At 38.1% G+C, this 23,504-nt stretch overlaps 1 protein-coding gene across 1 annotated transcript in view; it reads right to left on the reverse strand.

Annotated features, from left to right (window-relative positions):
- Window positions 1-19,067, reverse strand: part of LOC122396800 — a 184,521-nt gene extending 165,454 nt beyond the window's left edge. The window contains exons 1-2 of the mRNA XM_043395487.1: window positions 18,881-19,067; window positions 2,763-2,984 (exon numbers count right to left, since the gene is read on the reverse strand). Of these exons, the coding sequence (XP_043251422.1) occupies window positions 2,763-2,807 (45 nt within the window). The 5' untranslated portion in view covers window positions 2,808-2,984; window positions 18,881-19,067. The remainder of the gene's footprint in view (window positions 1-2,762; window positions 2,985-18,880) is intronic.
- Between the last annotated feature and the right edge of the window lie 4,437 nt (window positions 19,068-23,504).

Here is a 23,504-nt window from a genome sequence, read left to right on the forward strand (position 1 = left end):
ACCTTCAAATCGACTTCAAAGCTCGATCGGTTTAATTACAACGTTCAGCCCCATCAATAATCAATACCTCACAATTCACTGCTCAAAACCCCGTTGAAAGCTCAAGAGGGGAAACAACACAGTCGGCGCTAAAACTTTTAATACCTGGGCAATGCAAATATTTACTTGAAACAGATTAAAATATAAACGAAACATTGTACAAGAGAATCCTCGATAATCCTGACGAGGAATTTAATCAGTGATCTTTATGGATGGGCAAGAAAACGTCGTTGCAACTTTTTAAGTGTATTTTTCTTTGAGACTTCGCGAGTAACTTTAATAATATTAGGACGTCCTGGCAAATTTATTAAGCCACAAATACGTAAAGAAATAATTTTAATCGTACTGAGATACGAGTGATCGTGAGGTCTGTAATAACGAATCGTCGAAAACAGGAAGCTGCGTAAGTCGTCGACCGTCGTTATTACGAAGTAGTCACTTCAAACGCGTTAGTTTTCGCATGTTCCGCGAAATATCTGTCGTTATTTGCGTAAGGGGGTGAGTCTGTAGGGATAGTGGGAGAGACCGGAGTTCCGTAGTGCGAACGATCGGGACAAGGGTGAAGAGGAGGGCGTCAGAGTTTAAAGGAAAGCTTGACTGCCGAACGACTAATAAGATTACCTTCCGCCTAATCATTCTCGCTCCCGTGAGCGCCATCCACTACTTACGACTATCTCTCTTACCCTCTCTTCCCTGCCTCGTTCGCCCCTGTTTGTATTCGCAACGAATAATTTTCCGAGGCGACACCTAATTATCAGGAAATTCTGCGGTAAACGTGTCTACGGGGGGCTTTCGCGTAAACGCGCATTTTCGAGACAGACAGCTTTATAAGTGGCGGGGTAAATAGATGGATTAACTGCGGGGATGCACCGCGAGGGAGTCTTGTACACTCAGCCGGATCGAGCTTTTCGTTATGATTTTCAAACGCAAGGAAACCGGTCCTGCTCGTATTTCTTGCTGGATTATTTGTGTCACGGGTGAAGAAAATTGACTGCTTCGCGTCCGGAAATAAATTTCGAGTGAAACTGGTCCCCGCGTTTAGCCGGGGAACGTTAATTCTTATTCCCGAATCGTTCCCCTTGTAATCCTTTGAAAATTGTTGCTTGTGGATTTATGGTACCGTCCTCGACACGACGGTAACGTACGTGTACGTATAAATGACATTTTGAAGCAAATTATTCTCTACAATTATATCCATACTTATTTTTTTTATTTATTGATAATCATATTCGAAAGTAAATTAAAAGAAGATATTTTCCATTGAATAAAAGAACCAGTCGCGTAACGGGTTGATTTTGCATTCAATTTTTTTGCCAATTTTACGCAAAGATCGTCCACGTTCGATAAACAATGCAGCAGATTAATGAGATAATAACTTATTACGCTTGGAAATACACGCGCAAGGAAGCTCAGTTTTCGTAGTCTTGGAGGAAAAATCTACGATGCCAATTTTTGAAAAGTAAACGCGTGTACTCGGAAGGAAGCTCGTATCCACGGGAAGGCACACGAGCGGAAACCCATTTTTCATTATTCTGCGTATATTGAGTGACACGTGACCGAGATATCTTGGTGTTTACACGGATGTTCCCGTCCGCATGATGAAACTCGGTGGAAAATTCGTTGGCCCGAGGCAAAAGAATAATCGCGAGGATATCCGTGGACGGGGCAAAACTCGCGTCAGGGCAATTCCCATTTCTCCGCGAGACGGAAGAAAACATGTACCAAAATGGAATTAGAACGGAGAAAACGAATTTCGAGGATTCAGCCTGCACCGTTGCGGACAGGCAAACACAAACAGTTCGCGTACCAAAGAACTTCCGCAGAGTTTCTTTACTAAAGCATTGAAATACCATTTGGAACTCCAAAGCGAAAATTAACATACGTTCGCAAACATTTGCATGATATGGAGAAACTATTAAAGTTCCTTGCCTAGATTTTTATTTATTCGAGGCCTTTTATGTTAAACACAAATCGACTACGATTCTAATAAAGTTACTACGATAATTTTCCTTTGGTTAAAAATATATTGTATAAAATTTAATAGCTTTAAGTTATATACAAAAGAGAGTCTACGTTAAATATAAAACTTGAGAGTCCACGAATGTGTTAGTAGGGGTATACGAGCTTTCAAATTAAAACTAAAATAACATTATATAACAGAATATAACAGAATGCTTCCTGAAGTACTTTATGTTTGTTAAAAATACTCGTTAAAAAGTTTCATAACGTCAGTAGTGAAAACATGAAAAATGAATCTAAAAACTAAAAGCTTCAAAGTCTTCAACAGCAGAGATCCGTTGTACAAAACATTTCTCATTCTCGTTTTATTAAGAGTAATAAAAGACAATTGATTCTAAATCGAAACTATCGTAATAGAAAATTTTATCAATGGAAAAGGCCAAAGACTAAATTTACTAGTTTCCTCTCCCATACTATCGTTGGAGGTAGAGTTAACACAAATTTCACTTCCCAGTACAAACCACGACTGGTTCGTCGCTGACACAGAAAGAAGCAGCTCTAATCGACGACACTGTCGCGTAATTGCTCAGTTAACCTAACGCAATTCCGATTCGATCGATTAATTTCGTCGAAAGTATGATAGAACTTTCCAGTTTTTCTGCGTCTGATTTCTATTCGCGTTACGATGGAAGAGAAACCAGCGATGTCGTGATCAATACCGGCAAGGTGAGGCGATCTCGCGATCGATACGTTTGGACGCTTACCTTGTAGATCTCATCTACGAGCCTAGTGAGTTCTTCGGTTTCCATGGTATACCCCTTCGGTGTCTGAAAGCTGCACTTTAACCGACTTTACGAGATGCTCATATTTTTCCGTCCTTCCGAAACCGGATCTCACGTAGTCGCTCCACTTTCGCGAAGTCGACCGTCTCAGAACGGAAGCCAATACACGTTTCCTTCTGATTCGCTTCTGTGTTTCGACCGAACCTGAAATTAAAGAGGAACGTTAGCTTAATCATTCACGAGGATCATGCGCCATCTTGATCGATTAAACCGGTCCCAGTGCGCTGAAACGTTCTATCAAACGGCAATTGTGTCTAATTTATTCATGTTCGGATCGCTTCTGACGTCAGTGCCGATAATTCACTATTAATTTCGATGTTAACAGCAAAACACGCTCCATTAAAAGGGATCCCATCAATGTACATACAACAATACAAGGATACGAATGACAAAATAGTAGTAGCCAAGAATTTTCTTATCAAAAAAATTGGATGAGTTGGACACTCAAAACTGCATCTAAATTCCAAGTCAAAGTACTATAATCTCTGTTAATTAATTTTATAGTACCTTTAAAATTAAGACGTATCGCGAGAAACTGTGTAAACATAACAATTGCCTTCTCGTATATTCCACAGACATCTGGTGATTCCTAACTCCTGCATAGCACACGTCATTGAGTATTCTTGATTGTGACGTATGCCAATTGAGGTAGGATCGAGACAATCCTTGGGTAGAATTCATGATGACTAAAGTATAGCTGAATTGTTTAGAAATGGCCTTGAATATTTAGTGTCGAGTTCCACGACCTCAATTTTTAAAAATTTATCCTTCCACAATTTCACTTCTTTCAAACAATATTAATATTTCATAAATGAACTCTCTCTCGCTCATTGTTGCACCGGACCATTCAATTTCGACGACTTTATGCAACTCGCAAATTATACAAATCTTGAAAAAAGTCCGTGAAATGGAAACGGCCGGTTCTCCGTACATAAATTGCGATTCACGAGGAGCCCGCTGTATTCAAATTAATATAAAGAGGCTTAACAAAAGTCGAAGCAGTTGCCAACGGTGCTAATTCATCAAGCTGATACAGCGCTAAGTGAATTTAACTGCTATTCGTCGGTGTACGTAAAGGGCAATAATATTGTACGAATTATCTCTGCAGCGACGCCAGACTGGCCGTCATAATTCACGTGTAACCGCCGCATTTAGAATAACAATTTACAAAATCCTACGAGACGAATTCTACGATGTTTTTATGTTAATTCTATCGCATTAACATTCTCATCGCACAATGTGAAGGACTCGCAGCATCTCGTACTGCGTGCTTAATGAAAACGAGTGGCAAGAACGTAGCCATTGCAAATTTCGTTCGCCATTCGCGGAGAACTCCGTTCGAATTCGAATCGCGCGACTCATTTGTGTCAACTTCCTTTTTCGTTCCTCGATCGTTCATCGGTGACATCGATTCCAGCGTAAACCGTGTCTCGCGGCGGTATCGAGTGTATTGTTGTTTAGGAGAAAATTATTCGCCTCTTCTGCTACAATCAATACGAATTGCGTTATCGAACCGACGATTAGTATATCGGGGACGCGCATGACGTCTGACACGTATAATTATCTCACACTTTCTCGTAATTGCATTAGCATTTCAGTATGGGATCGCTACTTCGGTTGAACCTGAATGTTTACCGTTTCGAATTTTACTTGAACAAAATATAATTTTTTTAAAACGTGCGATCAAAAATTCAAACTTTTAAAATAAACTTTTATCTAAATAGGACTTGGTGAATCTCTGCTTGAACGTTCTCGTGCGGCTCGTTTTCATAACGATGCAAACAAATTTCACTCCCGGAAGTACCGTGGCGTTAGCGATTCATCGCGCGGAAAGTATTAGTAGACTCTGACAGTATGAAAAAGTTCAAGTGCACGGGACGGTCGCGATTGAACCGTATCCGGTTGGGGAAAAAATCTCAAAACTTTTCCATTCGAGAAAGCTGAGAGTGTTTCTTCGAGGCAGCCTCGATCCGACAACGTGCACCGGAGACTACGGGGCTCGCGGCTAGCATTACTCATAGGTGGAAGGAGAGGTCACGTTTTCCAGGGTACTTTCATTCCGCAAGGACACCCGGTATGTGTTCGCCGTAAACGCGCAGAGGGAGAGCAGGGCGGAAAAAGCGGCATAACTTTGCCGTTTTATTTCTCGACGCGGATGTGTGCTAAGCGTGTGTCCACATAGGCACGCTTAAGGTGTCACGGATCGACGATCGAGAGTCACTCGCTCGGTTTTCAACTTGATTCGAGAGCAGTTCCAGATCGAGAAATCGTGAAAGCATGGCCGCCGTCGCGCGCTTCGGCCAACGACGAAGAAGATTTAATGGTCTCTTTCTGGTTTTTGCCCGCCTCTCTCGTCCTAGACCGGCTCATTGTCGCGTGACTTCTCGCACGAGCGATGACGAAGAAAAGATCACCCGCGGAAGATAGGAAACATTTCTCGATTAATATTCCCGCGCGAGACCGAGCAATACGATCGCGGAAACGCAGCGTCGATCGCGCGATAAATACGTGCCCGCGGATATTTCAATTAACGCCGGGCCCCGCTGTAATTATTGCGATTCTCCTTCCGCGGACGGTTCCCTCACTCTCGTTTATTTCAATCCGTCGGTTAGCGAAAAAATTAAAATCGGAATCGAGACGTTCCGTGCTCCAATTCCTCACGGTACGCTTGCGACTCGCGTTATCAGTAAAATGGAGCCGGTTGAAAGTTTAGTTGCAACGACATGGAAAAATTTCAGAGACCACACAATGGACCCTGCGTTATTTCACTCGTGAAAGATTTCTATCCGAGAGAAAATTGGTTCTCGATATATTTAAAAATAAACATTGGTACTTAAAATTTTAAGAATCAGATATGGAGGACAATATATTAAAGTTTAAGTAAAATAAATACGAGATAAGATAAGTGTAAGAGACTAATAGCAAGATAAAAGATTAATAATCGCACGTAGGTGTATGATATTGGGCAGATAAGTTTAATGAGGTGACCTACTAGAAATAACTACTCAGAAATAAGTATATGGCTCTTAAATGAAGAATTCTCGATACTATATACCCATGCAAGGCCATTTTTAGTGCATTTAAAAATATTTAAAATATACAGCTCGACAAAAGCTCAATAAAAATAACAAGCTTGCGAAGACTGCATAGAATTTTTATAATTGGTAAATGAACACACTTCGAATTGTATCACTGGCGTTGTATTTACTTTGGATGATTTGATCATTTGCGGAAAACGAAGTCGAATGGATTCAATTATGTTCGGAATACGATAAAAGCACGAAAACTCAATCGTTCTATCGAATATATTTCAATTGCACGACTCCCCCGTTGCAAAGTGAATTTTGCAGTAACTTTCCAAACGTGGCGATACCCTCTAAAAGCTTTCAGGTGAATTAAATTCTCTCGAAACGTTTGCGATAAAATGTTTCCCTTTAATCTCTCTAATCACATGTGCTAGGCTTGTTCCACGTATGATACAAACTTTGGGAATTTCATTCGATACGCGCGCGACGGCTCGATGTTTTCCTCGTACCGAACTTGAAATATTTCGTTTGGCAAGAATGAAGTATATATCTTTCCGTTCAAACGAAAAGTACTTCTATCGAGGGAAAAATTCAACGTCGCCGGCCATCACCGAAACGTATCCCGTTTAATAAATAAAATAGATCCCACAGAGACTTTATGCAATTCTTCGAACGAAACAAACACAATTACAAAAATAATTTATACAGTTAACGTTTAAAAATGATTTCAATTCGTTGCGAGATCTAGAAACCGAGCTGCCTTTCGGCGGCTTTGCGATTCTACGGGCCATAAATTTCCCGAAATACGGTTGCACGAATTTAACCGCGCCCTGCCCGCAGAATGGAAATTGAATGTATAAACGGAGAGGAAATGGAATCTAAAAAATTGACCAACTCCTAGAGAAGGAAAAGAAGCTTGCTTATCGAAGCGAAACAAAGTCACGCGCGAAAAGAAGACGAACGAGAAAAATATATATTCTAAGAAAAATGCAGAATCCTCGTTCTCTCAAGAATTTTAGCAGCGTAGGGTTTTCCGCCGGCTTTATCGCCGGCCATTTTCTCAGATACACGAACATATATAGAAATCATAAGTCTATAATATTTGTTCTTTTATATAGTTTATAGAATGACTATCAATCCTGAATAAAAATTAATATTTAACGAAATCGAAGGATAATGTACTACAGAAACCTGAGGAGTACAATTCTATCTACTTTAAAGTCAATGGAGAAGGCAAGTTTATTTCCATTCAAAAAGTTGCAAATATATAAACCTTATGTATGATTAATACTATTGAAGACGCTAACAAATGATACGCCATGGAGTCCCGCCAGGCCTTGCACGAGAGTGTATCGTACGAGTGTTGTTTTCTTTACTTTCATCATTATGAAATGCATCATTGTTACGTCACCTGTGCTGCGAGCGAATATATTTATTAGAGCGGTCGATAACCTGTATCTTCTCAAATCAACACACTCTGCTCTCACTTTTCTAGACGCGTTCCCCACCTTTCTCCGTCAGGGATAAATTTCTCTTCTCGACGTTTCATAATGTTAAATAACCAATATCTTTCTCTTTGCGTGCCAAGCCGCGCATAGGCGAGCGCAAGAATGCAGTCGCGAGAGGAAAGTGCACTCGAACAGAATAACCCGTGACGCGATTGTATCTGCTCGATCGAACAAAACAACCGCTAAGGAGAAATAATAAATGCAAAAACGGACAACTTTATGGAAATTAATGACTCAAGCGTCGCACTATCCTTTGCCGACTCAGCCTTGTCATTTTTCTAGACATTCTAACAAATTAGCCGTGTAGGAAATGCATTCTTTTATGCCATATCAATCGTCGTGTACTATTCAGCGTTGCCTCGGCGTTACAATCGCTGTTTTTACGGAACAAATAATCGCTTGGAATTTAATGGGAAAAAAGTGTTCGGTGCTTCGAGCGTTTAAAGAATTTACACAACGCGGGACGATATTGGCAATATTTTTTTCACGAACCAGGAAACAATCTACGTTTGGTTCGAAACTCAAAATTCAACGGGTAAATGAACGTATGCGCGTGCCTATTTTATGACCTACGCGTTAAACTTTCACGCAACGATCGTAAAAATAGTCTTGGACTACGAAATTTTATGTGGATGCTGATGTGGGAAACTTGAATAATTTTTCGTTTCACTTCTAACATATTAAGAGGAATACAGCTATTTTCTAAACGTAAATACAAAAAATTAATACATGAAACTATTAAAATTAAAGACTTTTATATTGAATTATATAAATTATACGATTGTACGAAATTACCAAACGAAGGAATAATTTTTCGTTTCTACGAGCAGAAATATAAAATAAAAGTGGGCATTGCTCAAGGAGTGGAAAGATATAACAAAGTGAAAGTGTAAAACACATATCCAAAATTCATATTTACAATACGCGATAATTAATATCGTGTGCAAACAAGCCTAAAGATAAAGACTATGTACATATTTGCGAGGATGTCAAATATTGACAAAGTGTCATCGTAAAATACATTCCTATATTGCGCGCCTATAAATGCTCTGAAAGCTCTTCTTTCCTGCGTGTGAACAATACAAAGTGATAAATTATTAATATTAAACGTGAGAACAAATTAAGTCATATCTCGAATCAATCGAGAGTACGCAATTAAAATGCTGTACAAATATGTATCCACTTCTTTCTGCTATCTACAAGGTGAATACCTATTTCTTAAAATCTTGCGATTGCATCGTGTTTACTTTTGAACAAATTTTTATTTTCGAAGCAGTGTTGACAACGACTGAAATATACCAAAATTTAATGTACAAATTCAATAGCCAGAACACGTGACACAAAAATATTCAAATTTACAAACTGCTCCGGAATAATTCTCGAAAATGTACTGGTGTTAACGAACAAACAATCCTTACTAAAATAACCACAGAATTAGGTGCAGCACGAGAAATATCAGAATTTCTCTGGACACCTGTGCCACGCGTTACAAAAATAAAGTTTCGGTTACCTTGAAACGCGCGGTTTATAATTTAATCGACACGAGTGAAGGGAATTACGCAACGACAGATATTACCTTACAATACCTAACTCTATCAAAATATAATGCCCTTAGTATCGTACGCGACGACGTCCACGCGAAGACAATGGGGACGGGCACATTCTATTTGGCGCGTACGTAAACTCTGGTGCATCGCTGAATTGAAACGACGTCAACTGCGTCTGTATCCGTTACATTCCATGAGTTTGTAATTCCTGCGGCATTTATAGAATGTAAACCTGTTGGTCGAGCGGGGCGGCGCGCGCGTTCAATGCGCGCGCTCGTTTGCATGTGTGCGCAAACCCGTACCGCACGGTTTCAAATACACGCGTACACGCGTGAACGAAGGTGCAGGGAAATTCTAAACTTCGGAAAAATCGGAATTTCCATCGGGGTTCGGTCGTAGTTGCACGTGCGAGACGCTGCCCGGCGACCATGGAAATAAATTCAATCGGAGCGAGAACTTCCGGGGCAAAAAATACAGAAAATTAGAGAAATTCGTTGGAAAGCACACTCGCGATTTGTTTGCCTGAATTTTTCGACAGCGTAGAAACGCGCGGCGCAGAAATTAATGGAGAAACTCTTTCCAGCTCGTCGAAGGAAACAAATAGAGTCTAACGTTCGGCCAGAATGTTTCAGAGAACGAAAGCGCAGCGTAGGATCGGAACTGTTGGTCGCTGATTGAATTATTTCGGACGGATTTAGATGAAATCTACTCGCGAACGTGCTACGAACGTTTCTCGTCTGTACGATGTTTTAAAAATAACAATTTTCTAAACGTAATAATGCGCAGGCTGAGCTGTACACGCGTTCGCCTTGAATGCCTTGTAAATTATGCGTTCATGGCTCCAAGGATGAATTTTTATTGCGTGGTATCTGGAGGCATTTCGAAGATTTAGCTACGTTTTTATTTAATAACAAAGTTAGTAATTAACCAGATCAATATTATTTAAATAATAATAGATTCTACAAAGCGAATCACTAAAGTTTAGAAAGAGTGAAAAAAGTACCACCGTGACTAACAGCACTAATTTTCCAACGAAAATAAAAATGATGACCAAGGCACGATAAATATTTCTGTGCCTCGTACGGCTTGAAACGTAACTCGAGGAAAAAGGTGCGCTGCAGGTTCAATAAAACAAGCGCGAGATACGACCTATCCTGAATTAAACGTTCCGTAGGAATTCCACCGAATTTTCGAGTTGTCTGGAAGACGAATGGTCGCATTAATAAATAGGAATACCAATTTGGGAAAGAAGAGGAGAATCGGATCGTACAGAGAGGAACGTCCAATAAATTTCCAAGCTGGGAAACACGATTTCCGTATCACCGCGCACAGCGGAGGTGATACTTTCTGCGAGAAACCCGATAAAACACTTCTTTTCCGTGAGAAAGGCGTACCTCGTGGAATTCAGGACAAATTCCTGATCGCGCGCCGCTGGCTAACTTCTTTCGCGCGGCTCGTCGTCGACGATATAGAAAATGAAAAACATTCGGTTGAAAATTCTGATCGATGACGTTTTTTGCCAAGCACGGAGAGAAGAAGAATCCGCAAAGCGAGAGAGAGAAAATAATGTGGAAGGTGCGCCGCGGTTGAGAATTATCGGGATTTGTTTGTGAGGTCGCATTCAAATCGGGCCGACGATGGAATGTCGTCCTGCCTCTTCTGTCGTAACAGTTATAAAACGGTCCTGATGTCCTGCAGGCAGTAACACACGCTCGTGGTGTACGACCTCACCTACGTGTATGCACCTGCAGCGGCCCTTGCGTGTGGGCGTACCGAGTTCAGTGTTCGTGGAGGACCTTCGATCGTGTTGGTCGATCGACGATCGAGGTCTTCCACGATCCAACGTTCCAAATTTCGATAATCACGCGACTGGTAAACGACTTTGTAACATTCGATGCTGAAGACCCGTTAGATTGTGAGAACGTAAAACGAGCGTTTTCCGTGCGATCCGCGAGATGAGATAAGTTTCATTCCGTTAATTAAAATTCCAAGAATTCTAAGAATGTTTCGTGGAGTTTGTAACACTAACGCGAAGAGTATAGGACGTTAAAAAGCATCTTTTCAACGTGTCGTACGGATTAATACGTAGATCTTGACGAGTTGTTTAAGGATTATTTAAACGAAAAGTAATGTTGACATTTCAGACAATTCCCCATTCAGGAATATTATGCCCTAGCTTTTTTTAAATCGTTTAAACTATCGCCAAACTATCCCAATTAAATAAATTTTATAGAGAAACTCATTGTACTCTCCATAAGCATCAATTATAGATCATTAAAGTGATTAACTTGAAATGCTCTAATAAAACTTTACGCTTGTTATAATACGGAAAGCAAATCACAGCCGTACGTTCTAAATAAGGGTGAACTATAAAAAAAACATAATCTTAACTTTTCCTTTTTAAAACTCTAATTACAGTATGGTTTAAGTGTTACGTTTTAGAAGGAAAAAGTATTCGAAACGTTTACTAATTACAAGTTCAGAACACAGTTAAATGCTCCTGTAACTATAAAGTGGTTTCAAAAGTTTGCATAACCACCGCGACCACTTTAATTTTTCGGCAATTATATTAAGTCTTTGCGTATTTAACTATACGAGCCTTCGTTTCATTATAAGCATACATGAACAAAAGTTCTGCTAACTTAAATCGCAAACGAAGGTATCGTACAAAAATAATTTATCATCACTGATCAAACTGTACTGCGAAACATTTTGTCAAATTTGATTAAACTTTCTATTTGAACAATAACTGATAAACAATGCACGAAATAATCAATTGTTTGAAATAAGCTGCGATTTATTATATCAAATAAATAATTCGTATGAGATAATATTGTATTCCAGTGACTCAAATAATAATACATTTGAAATGACTAATTATGTATAAACCAAATGTTTAAAAAAACCAAGTAATCTGTAAAACTCTAAAAATAATCGTTTATTATTAACTTTTGATAAACAAGATTGAAATCATATAAGAAGATAAACACTCTATGAATAATTAATACTTCTTGCGTTCGATACTTTTTGCTGGCAAAAAGTTATGAAACGATCCAACGGCGAAAATAAAAACGCAAACTTTGCGTCTATAATAAATTTGAAACTTCGACAGCGTCGTCTATACGCGGGGAAAACAGTTTCCAGTGGACAAAAATTCGTGGCACGCGGTAGAAAAGAATGTTCGCCGCAATCAATGCCTAGTCTCAGACTTCGAACGAGGATCGATAACGCGGGTTTCATTTAAAGGGTGCATTATCATTTGCTTCGCAAAGCATAAAAGCGTCGGGAATATTGTTGCGCTATGGTGAAAAGATCAGGAGAAACGAGAGGGAAAGCGGAATCGGCGGAAAATAACGTCGAAAGGGAAACATGGGGAGAGAGTAAGGAAAACAAACGGTAACAGAGAGTTCACGTTAAAGCAGTTAAATTACGCAATTCTTGCCAGAGGTTCGTCGTATATTCTGTTTGTTTCAATTCCAAAGGAAAAGAGAACGAAAAGGCACGAACAGTATCGCGACGATGCACTATATGTGCAGTTGCATCCGCGGTGCATGCTCACGACGCGCGAAAGTAAAAGTGATAATTATGCCCGCATTCGAACCGACGACTTTCTTTTAAAATTTTCAACAAAGAAGCACAGCCTCGTGATGACATTAACTCTAATAATTTTTCATGATAATCAATCTTTGTATTATTTAATAATATCTGTAAATTTTATTGATCTTCAAAATCATTAAACGTTGCAATAACACTTTAAAAACCACATTCATTAGTTTCTTAAAAGTTGAACTGGTCAAAGTATTTCTTTTACTATCAAGAGGGCAGCTTTCATCCCTTGAACACGAATATTGGCTAATAAAAAAATACACGTCTCTAGTCTTCAGTGTGATTATCCTTAAGAGTCACAAAGAAATTAAACTCGAAGCTTACTTTATATAAAAAATTAATTTAACTCGTGCAAACGTAAGTAGAATTACATAAACGAATTTTTTTGCGCCATTAACATAAAGCGTACAGCAATGTACACAAAACCACGTGCAATTTCCTTGACGGGAGTTTTTCGAGTTACCCGACAACTTTTACGCACTCTGCTCTGTACGCACTGCTCTGGCATTATGCCGTAATGAAATGAAGAAACTAGCAATAAGTAGCGTGAACACTGTAAAGTTTCGCGGAAGCTTTTAATTAGGATTACACATTATTTCGAACTCGAATTGCACACAACGCAAACAGCTAATTCAATTATACTACCGAACAGCACGACGGAAATGAAATTGTTTCGCGTTAATTTTGGACACGAATGCAACTATCATCTGAATTATTCATATTTCTTGTTTGAACATTTCGTACGATTTCGTTACGCGATAATGCTTCCGCTAGAATACAGTAAACAATTTTAAAACTGGAAGATGTATAAACGATATCGATAATAATCGAACGCGATGTGATCGCAATTAATTAATCAGGCACTATTATACTGGAGCTTATGTATGTCCCGCTGAACACTATCATTACTATCGGAAGTTTCAAATGTTGGTAATTTCTGTAATTTGTTTGAAACCATTATTAAATTTTTGTCTTAAATTTGCAACCTTACCACTGGCTCAAACTTTCGTAATGCCTTAATCGTAACCGGCGCAAATTGAAATTCTCACCTAGTTTTCTCAACGATCGGAATATTTAATCCGCTTACCCGTGGCCCGACATAAATTTTTTCAATTCGCCTGCATGTTTGGCAGCGCACACTGCGATATATCTAGCTGAAACAATTCTAACACGCGTATAACAGCAACCGTGATTTGATTTATGCCCACGAACGTATGAAATAAATCCGCAACTGATCCGCACTCGAGTACGAAACGTTTCGGTCAACATCGGCTTAAGAGCGAAAACATTCGATTAACGTTCCTTCGGATTTTTTTCAACCAGTTTTCGTGCCTGTTACGGACGAAACACCCATTTCACGCGCCGAACCGAATGGTCCGCTGAAACAAACACGTTCGAGAGCACTTCGAGACAAAGGGTCACAAACATTTGTTTTCATTTCACTTTTGGTCTATCGAACAACGCAATAATGCTTATTACTTTGAACAATTACTGGGTTTAGCAATATCTACCAATATGGACGTTTTTACACATTTTTATGAAAACTATGGTGAGAAATTCTCTTTATAAAAAGCGTGAAATAACCGCAGACCACGCGGTAGCAAAAACAAAAGGGGAAGGATAACTATGCCCATAGTTTTTATTCCCATTATTCGGCGATTAGAAGCGATGCAATAATACTTTAAGAGGGGAAATTACGGCCTCGGAGCGATAAAACAGACCGCGATGAGAACGAATATTCATTCTGGTTAAGGAAGGAAATTACAATCGCGAAGGGATAAAATGGGTACGGATGAGAACGAATACGACCTCGAAGGAAATTGTTCTCTGGACGTTTGAAATACAAATGTTTTACTGTCGAGGAACATGAGAAGCCCTGACGCCTTCGTCTGTATCGTGAAAAATGTGATTCGGTGTCATCAGTCAAATTGATACAATACGATATCTTCAAAATTTAACATGAATTAACTAGTCGAACTACTTTACACTTTATAAGAAAATTTGATTTCATTTTGAAACTATATTGCTATTCATGGAGCCGCTGTAAATGCAATATGCACGGTTCTGTCGTCTGCATTCAACAACTTCTGGTCCAGCATAATTTGATCTGGGATCTACATAAATTTACCAACCACGGTAGGAATGGATCGCGCAAATTGCGTTTTTTCTAATAACAAGTTTGAACGTGCAATTGTGTTTCTTCGAAAGGGAGGGCACTAAAGTACGAAGCGACGAATAAAACGATCTCAATTATCGTTTTTTGGTAGGTCACGACAGAAAAAAAATAATAATATCCCATATAAAAGGACAAAATACAACATTGTGCACATGTTTTTCAATCGATATCTATATAAGAATAACTTAATTTTAAAAACTGAAAACAAGTCTCCTCCTTCACAGAAATGTTTTATTTTAATAAAAATCTGCGAGCTTGGAGTTTCGTTGAAGTTCCACGATGGAGAACTTCGTTCGCCAACTTTTTCACGCTCGAACAAAATAAATTTTTTATCGCAGGGAAAAAGGGTTTGCGCAGCCTATTGGAAGAAACTCTTCCAATTGCATTGCAAAAACAAGCAAAACAGGACGTGTAATCTTCGGAACTGTGGCCACGCTTAAACGAAAAACCACTTTTCAGATTCTTAAATTGCCTTCAACGAGACGATTGTACGAAATTCCAAACCCGTTGGCTCGAAGAAAGCCGATGAAAATCGCAGGTGCGCGCTTTCAACTTAAAAGCAATCGCGTCAAAAGGAGCCTCCCCCGTCCATGGTGATAATTCCCAGTTAAGACGTCATCAGTTAAAACGTCGGGTACTTATTTACAGCGAAACGTAATATTCGTGCAACGGTTTATTTGCATAATCAAAAAAGTGCGGGACGAGAAAAGCCTTCAAAAGACGTTCCTAAATAGGAAAAGCAATCTCCTGTGGGTTGCCTCCGATGCTACGTTATTAACGCACCCGCCTTACCCTCCAACCACACTCTTAAGATTTAAAAATGTTCGGTGAGGCTTGTTCGCAACTGGACGTCGAACATCCAATTCCAATTTAAAATCATTTACAAAGAACGCTCATCGTTAATTGAAAGTTGGTCGCTTTCGATCTTAATGTGATTCTGCATAATAATATTACATTGATTTCTGATAATATATATGGAATATTTGAGATACACCCCTGGGAAAAATTTTAATGGGGGATTCTAGAGGCCAAAATAAGACGAAAATCAAGGATACTAATTTGTTGATTGAGGCTTCATTAACTTTAAAGAACTTTAACTTCTAGTCGTATTCATTAAACAAACTGTTGTCAAAATGTGAAAGAACGATTTATTAATTCTTTCTTAAAAGAAGCTTGCATAACAGTTAGAAATAACACCACAAGTTTCCACTCTATTAAATGAAACGGTCAAGATTAAAAACGAGAGAAAGTGGATTCAACGCGAATGATAGCCATCCGATCGAATTATCGCATGGCAATGCCAGACCTCATGTGGCGAGATTAACCAAGAACGTGTTGTTGAAACATGACTGAGATGATTTACCCCACTCGGTGCATTCAACGGACCTAGCGCCTTCTGACTACTACTTGCTCCGATCGATGCAAACTTGTATAATAAATATTAATTTCATAAGTCTCCGCGTATTTAACTACACGAACCGTTGACTCCACGTAAACATGCATAAACATACTCTAACAAAATATCACAAGCGGTGCATCGACTTTTTATACTCGGTCTTCCATTGCCTGAAGTGAATTTGAAGAATATAATGGATCATTTCTAATTAAACACGAACATAAAGTAAATCTACGTTTGACACACTGCTTTTTGAATTTGATTCAGGAAAATTTATCAACGCGGGCTGTTTTTCAAAAGAAAAAAAAAATGAGGTGATTTATATGAGGCATGATAAAGAAGACAGCATTATTTTCTCACGACAATGCATTATGCGGACGACAGTGAAAATTCATGAAATCGGATTTGAATTGGTAACGGCGTGTCCTATTTTCCCATAACATGCCTTCGACAGAATTTTCTATGTTCCTTGGGTTGAAAGAATTCTTGGCTAAACGTAAACCTCCATTAAATAAAGAAGTGACAGGTACAGAGGGAAACTATTTTGTACATCTCGAGGAATCGGATTCCGATTCTTCGAATAGGAATTTTATAAAATATTCGCGAGATAAACATGGGAAACCACGTTTAATGACGAAACTAATAAAAATAAAAGTAAATAGAGGAATGTACAATTCGCAGGAGATATTCTTAAACATATATGCGTGCCTTGGAATATTTAGAAATTAAATAAAAAACGTTTTTATTGGACGACTAGTGAAAGAAACGCTATAAGGAAATTCTATAATAGTTCGATATATATCTGATACGAAATAGAGAAATATTAAGACCAACAATTTCTGCTTTTCATTAAATTGATGAAAGCATTTTAGTATTTTTAGCAGGGACCTCGAACATCGAAACATAAATTATCCGATATTGATTATCGCACGCTCATAATTAATCCCAACTCTGCTTTCCAAATATTTGTACGACTGTTCTAACTCTGTTTTCATATGGAATATATTCCTACGAATTAACATCCACTTTAGAGTCTTAATTCCATTTTGTATTTGCATTTCAAATAAAATTTAATCTTCGATAAAGTTCATTTATTGTTAAGCTTCTTTAAGCATCTAACCAATAATTAAATAACATTTCTCAAAATATCTGATAGCTACAATTAAATCAATTCAGAGATATTCTCCCAAATACGTTCAGTTTTTAAGTTTTTTAAATCTTGTAACATGAAAGTTACACAAGATTGACAAATATCGTGGATTTAGTCGGTATCGTAAATATAAGTTGGGATTTTTGTTTCTCTCAGACAAAATAACTCACTCCTAAAGAAATTAATGCACAGTTTCAAGTTCGAAATACAGGCGATTGCAAAAAGTAAACTGCACCTCGAGTTCGCATTGTGACTCGACAGAAATTGAGTTTCGGGTTCTGCGTTGCCCGATAAGAAGCTCTTTTCGATTAACCAGAAACATAGAAACTTTACGCGAAATCCACTCCGTTGTTTCGTTTTATCTCGAGTTATCAATCATTCCAGCGAACTTTTACGTGTCTCGTGCTTTCTTTCTGGACGCGAAAGAAGATGAAAGCTAAACATTTACTTGCAGTACGTGAGAGGTGGATATAACTTTTCAAAGTTTTACGCCCTTTAACGCAAGATTTACTAAAGTTATTATCAGATACAACCTTGATTCATCACTCAAATTTAGACAATTGTAATCACGATAAATTATGTATACCGTGGTAAAAATATGATATTATAGAAATGTGAATGCAGCGAAAGTACACTAAAGAAAAATTTTTTTAAATTTATGTCCGACAATATTTAAAATATTACGATGTATTGCAAAAATGATGGTTTCGATTTTTCCCCCAAACACGTTCAACAACCCCAAATTAGTGGCACAGGGGAAAACTAACTAACCGAACATATATCGAACACTGTCAAACGTCAGCGCCAAAACAGAATTTATGTCCTTATAAAATACAAATAATTCATGGTCAGTGGACACTCAGTGTGAAAAATCAAACTCGTATTTATCCCTACTTCTACAATAGAACACTGTGATCAAAAATCGCGTTGTTTCTATCGTATTGTAAAGAAATATTTGCAAAAATCTTATATCTGTTTAATAACCCGAAAAGAGTTTCTCATAAAATTGTTTCTCATTACATATTTGCAACTGAACCTATTACTGTACGTATGACAAGTGTAATTATTAAAAATATATAAATATGAATGGGCAAAACAAAGTAAAAAGTTATTTTTTAAATATTTTTCTACAAAATTTCCACGTCATGTTCAACACGATAGATTGTTATGGCGTGAAAAAAAAACCAAACGCTGTGACAGGAAAATTTCATTATTTTTCAAATTTTCGATCACATCGCGAATATAGTTACCTGCCCGAACACAATTTTATTTTTTAAAACCAATGATGAGAACCATCACACTTACAACAATGTTACATACACAATAACTTTTAATCCAAATAAAAGCATTTTCGCCTCGAACAAATCTAATAAATGAAAACACCGTGATTATTTTCTGAAACTCTACGACCACGACGATGGCCAAGAGAAAGAAATACTAATCGGAACTTTTTAAAAACGTCACAAATTATTAACATTTATTACAAAATCGCTCTACGGTTATTATCCATGAAAAATCAAAGTAAGCACTATAATAGAAATCGACGTTAAAAGCACGCATTGTTTTGGCGTAAACGAGTACAGTTCGAATTGCGTCGTATCTTAAAAAGATCGCGCGTTTTCGATACTCACGTCAGCCGATGGGCCGAGCCGGAACGTTCGAAATAAACTCTTTGCAACTCGATGAAACTACGATCACCAATAATGAAAACACGCTGTTTTCGTATTCACGTACAACTCACACGTAAACAATGGACGTTCGGTTAACAATAAACGCACGAAACGATCGCGAGAGTCGCTGTTTTTCACGATCGGACCGACCACGACAGATTGACGAACAGAAACAACACATACAGTACGGCGCGCGCGGAGCGACTAAACCTGTTCCGAGTCGCAGAGTCGCTGCAGGCCAGCCGACTTTAGCCGAATCGGCCGAAGGGCTTCGCTCGTGCGAGATCGTAAGGATTCAGCCGCGACCACGTTGCAAAACCACGTTTACTTTACAGGCCCGCGAAATATTGTGCCAACGACGTTGTGCATAATGTTGTGATAACTATAGCTCGATGACAACACCTTTCAATGCGAATGTGAATGGTACTTTCAACGTTCTGCAGCCACCTTCGATATTCGAGCGATTGTCAACGAGTGCGGTGGCGCGTACATCAAACGTTGACGTTTATCGTTAAGGTTCGCAGGAAACGACACTTCTGCAATTTTCTAGCAGGCCCTGGATTCAGATTTCTATCTATCTATTTCAGAGTCGTGAATTTATTGGCCTCTAATAACAATACTAAACGAACTTGCAAAATAGTCAAATTCAGATCTGTGTCAAAATTTTTTATTTGTATATATGTGGAGGATCTGGCTAGCCAAATGCCACAATGTATTGTTTTGTGCCCACTGATTTGTGACTACGTTTTCACGGTTTCTAACTTCAAGTTTATAACGTCGATGTTATATCTCTTACTTAAGCGAGTACGTGTTTACACGTTTAGGTGTAGGTGTATGGAAGTTGAAATAGCGTAACAACTTTCGACCAAAGTGACGCAGAATTTCCTGTAGAAATTAAATACTCGGTTGTGGTGAAGTTGCGATCCGAACGTTTAATTTATCCGGGAGATTAATTATGAATTCAGAAACTATTTCCATGTTCCTGTTCGAAACATAGTCATGTAATAAACATCGCATATCCAAAATACTCTGAATAAACATGAAAAGTTGTATTGTTAAATTTTTCACTCTCAAAAAAGGACTTTAAATTATATAATTAAAATCTTTCCTCGTATAACAAATCTCTTTGAGTTATGCTGATATTGGCCTTAAAATTAAATACAAAGTAACTCTTTTCAGTGTATTAACTATGCTGAAATGTAAGTACCCTTATCTGTTTCAGAACAGTTCATAATTATTCGCTTTCACATGTTTGGTTACATAAAAAATTACCGAAAAGAGAAATTTGCACTATTAGAAACGATCAAGTTTCACTTGATCATACGCACTGCGTGGCAATGCTAAGTTAAAAGATTGCAACGTGTGTTTGTACAGTATGCCTAAAAAATAACTGAATTTAACAATAGTAATTGAATCTGACTTAGCCAAGCAGATCCATTCAAACTCGAAGATAATTTTGTTAAAACGTACGACTTGGACTTTAGCATAAGTAGAAACAGTCAGTCGGCGACAGACATGCCAGATCGACTCGTATTCGATCTTCAATTTTCAAATTCAATTATCACAAAAACGAAGCCTCAAATGAAATGATTATCCCTGACTTTTTATTTGGTTTTTCATGTAGCATCACCCCCTGTATATACATATATATTATATATATAGGGTGGAGTATTCAAGACAAGTCAGCCGGATAACTCGTTTACTTTTAAAGATAGAAAAGAGTGTTTCAGGCAGCAGTTGATTGATTTCATGGCAGACATAGAGCGGAGACGTTTTTTTTGGTTCTGGATGGAAACGCCAAGGACATTTAAAGGTCATTAATTTTTCTTCTTTTCTGATAACCGAGGAAGATATGAAAGACCGTGCAAGAAAAACATGTGGACGAAGATAAAACCAGGGATACAATATTTTATCAATTATACGGCTTTTTTATGTAAAAAATATTCTATTTATACGTTACGTTTTGTAAAAAAATACTTGAAAGGCAAATATAGTGGCAACTTTCAATGTTAGCCACTAATGTATTTCAAAAGTCATATTTCTCTCTGTACTCGAGAAGATATTTAAAAATAAATGGACTTGCAAATTGAAAAGAAATATTTCCATTTATAATAGTCTTCCACCGTAATTGCGTTGTGACTGTTTAAATTGGATTATTGCAATTGGTACCACTCTACTCTGTTCTCCAATTATTTCAGTGTCATTGATCCGCCATCGTCAGTGTTTAAGTTCAAGGCACTATTGACCGAAGATGTCCTCAAGTTTATGAGGTCACGTCGAAAGGAGGACTGGAATTCATTGGCTCTCGTTGGAATGTGGTAAAGGCCGGAATGAAGGTCGAATAAGCCTCTCAACCGGTTGTCACAATCTCCACCTAGTCGTGTTCCGAATCTAATGGAGTCGGTAACTACATGTAAAATTTCTACATTTTCCAACGACGACAAATTTATACAAAATCGTGCAAAGAATATCGTCGAAGAAAATAAGGATAGAGACCTTCGCCTATACAAATTAATTAATTAAGAAAAAACTGTACTAATGATATCCAAAATTCCCAGCAGACGCTCGTCTTTAACTTTTAATTTCAAAGTTCGGTACCTCTTTCATTCAACCATTAATAATTCATGATTTTTTACCAACTTCCGTGAAACCCGTCTCAATGGAATTTTTTTAAGCAGTTATCGGTATTCTCTCAAAACTGATTATTTTCTTAATGCTGAAACTTCATCACATTATTGGGAACCTCTTAAGTAGACACGATTATAAGTTGAAATGAAAGTTTCTTGAAAGAAATGGAATCGAAAGCATTCTGCGCCAGTATCGACCCACTAATACTTCAAATTTCTAAAGTGCTTTTAAACTTATTATTTTATTATTATTAACTTATTATTACGGCTGACCAAAACGAACTGAATTTTGGGTTTTAAATTTCGATGAAAATGTTTAATCGCGTCGTTCCCTAGGTATTTATACTTTCATATTCATATGATATCAAAAAATACGTTTACATATTTTCAATGGATTACATCGAAACATTTCAACCAAACCCGTTTTCAGCTCGTCTTTTGTTTACACGCAAATGCATTTTCTCTATTTACACGCCGCTTAAATGGAAAGTAAAACAGAATTAGCTTCGCGTTTCACGTGTTGAACAAACAGATTCGGAGATAATGGCATGAAAATATTAAAATGGCAATTTGTACTACGGCGGGAGCAGTAGCTAAAAGATTAATTCCATTCGTTAGAGGTATTATATTAATGCGAAACAAAGTAAATACACGAATAAATGTAAATCCAAGAATGTAGGAAATTAAACGCTATTTGTTGTCGTTTTGCGTCAGAGGAGCCTTAAAAAATTTATCTCGATCAATCGGTTATGCAAACGAGCGCGAACTCTGTAGGGTCGGCTTGAATTGGAACCTCCCTTGCGAATCGGCATGAAAACACTTCGTCGAATACAACGAACTGTCAAGCGAAGCACGTATGTTCCCTAATTACACGCGCGGGACGTGTGCGTACACCATTTCGAACAGGTCCGAGGCTGGTACATCGGTTCGTTACGCATCGGATCGAACTACAATTTACGTAGTCATTCGGCGTGTACCAGCACGCTTGCACGCGTTAATCGTGACTTATTTCAATTCTTCAATTGTCCTCGCGCCAACGCTTGCAAACCTGTTTAATTCCCGTCCAGCCCTTTGGAACGATTCCGCTCAAAGGGTCCGGATTGAAAAAGGAATAATCGGACTTTCAATCAAAATTTTTTTACGCGGACGTCGAGAGTTTGGAATTTCGTTTTAATATACTATCTAATAGAGCGAATGAAATTCACTGAAATGAAGTTCAATGAAATTTTATATTTTTTCTTTCAAAAATTTGTCTCGTTTCGAAAGGGCGAAGAAATAGAATCGTTTTATGAATTCTTTACGCGTTTTCCCATTTTTTGTTTCGATCTTTCGAGTGCACCATTTGCCCCGGTAAATAATTCGTACTTTCTTTCCGGAACTTGAATTTCACGAGCATCGTCAAGAAGCACTTTGCGTATCTGTCGTATCGTTCAAGATTTATACGCAACATTTCGCATAATTCCTATTCGAAGAGCTCCTTCTGTTAGATTCAACACAAGAAAGTAAGATCGAACCGAAGAAAGTGTTTGCTTAGAAGCATAGTTTATAGTGCGTCAAGAATTACTCTTTCCATCGCGACGACTTTCTTCTGCTCGGTATTACACGCGAATGTCGCGCATTTTAATAGTATAGTAGTTATTTGTGTAACAACTCGACATCTAACAAAGAAGAATTCGTTATTTTGAAAGTATTGGAGTATGATACTGGTCAAAATAATGCCTACAACGTTTTGAATTCGTGTCAGCAAACACGGTCCTCTTCGTGAGACACTTTGAGTAATTGCACGTCGCATCGAATTAGGTGAATTTACGGAGTCATCCGATGCGATGAGCCGAACTGATGCTCCAGGCAACGATGTGAGTTAATCGTAATTTCATCTGATCAAGCTTGATTAAACTTGCTTGTATTTGGTTGTGCTTAACGGTGCTTGTTTGTGATAAATTGAGCATGCACCGTGT

The sequence above is a fragment of the Colletes gigas genome, unplaced genomic scaffold (genome assembly GCF_013123115.1).
Source record: "Colletes gigas isolate AHSC1104 unplaced genomic scaffold, ASM1312311v1 Colletes_gigas_Sc00008, whole genome shotgun sequence".
In the NCBI taxonomy this organism is placed as follows: domain Eukaryota; kingdom Metazoa; phylum Arthropoda; class Insecta; order Hymenoptera; family Colletidae; genus Colletes; species Colletes gigas.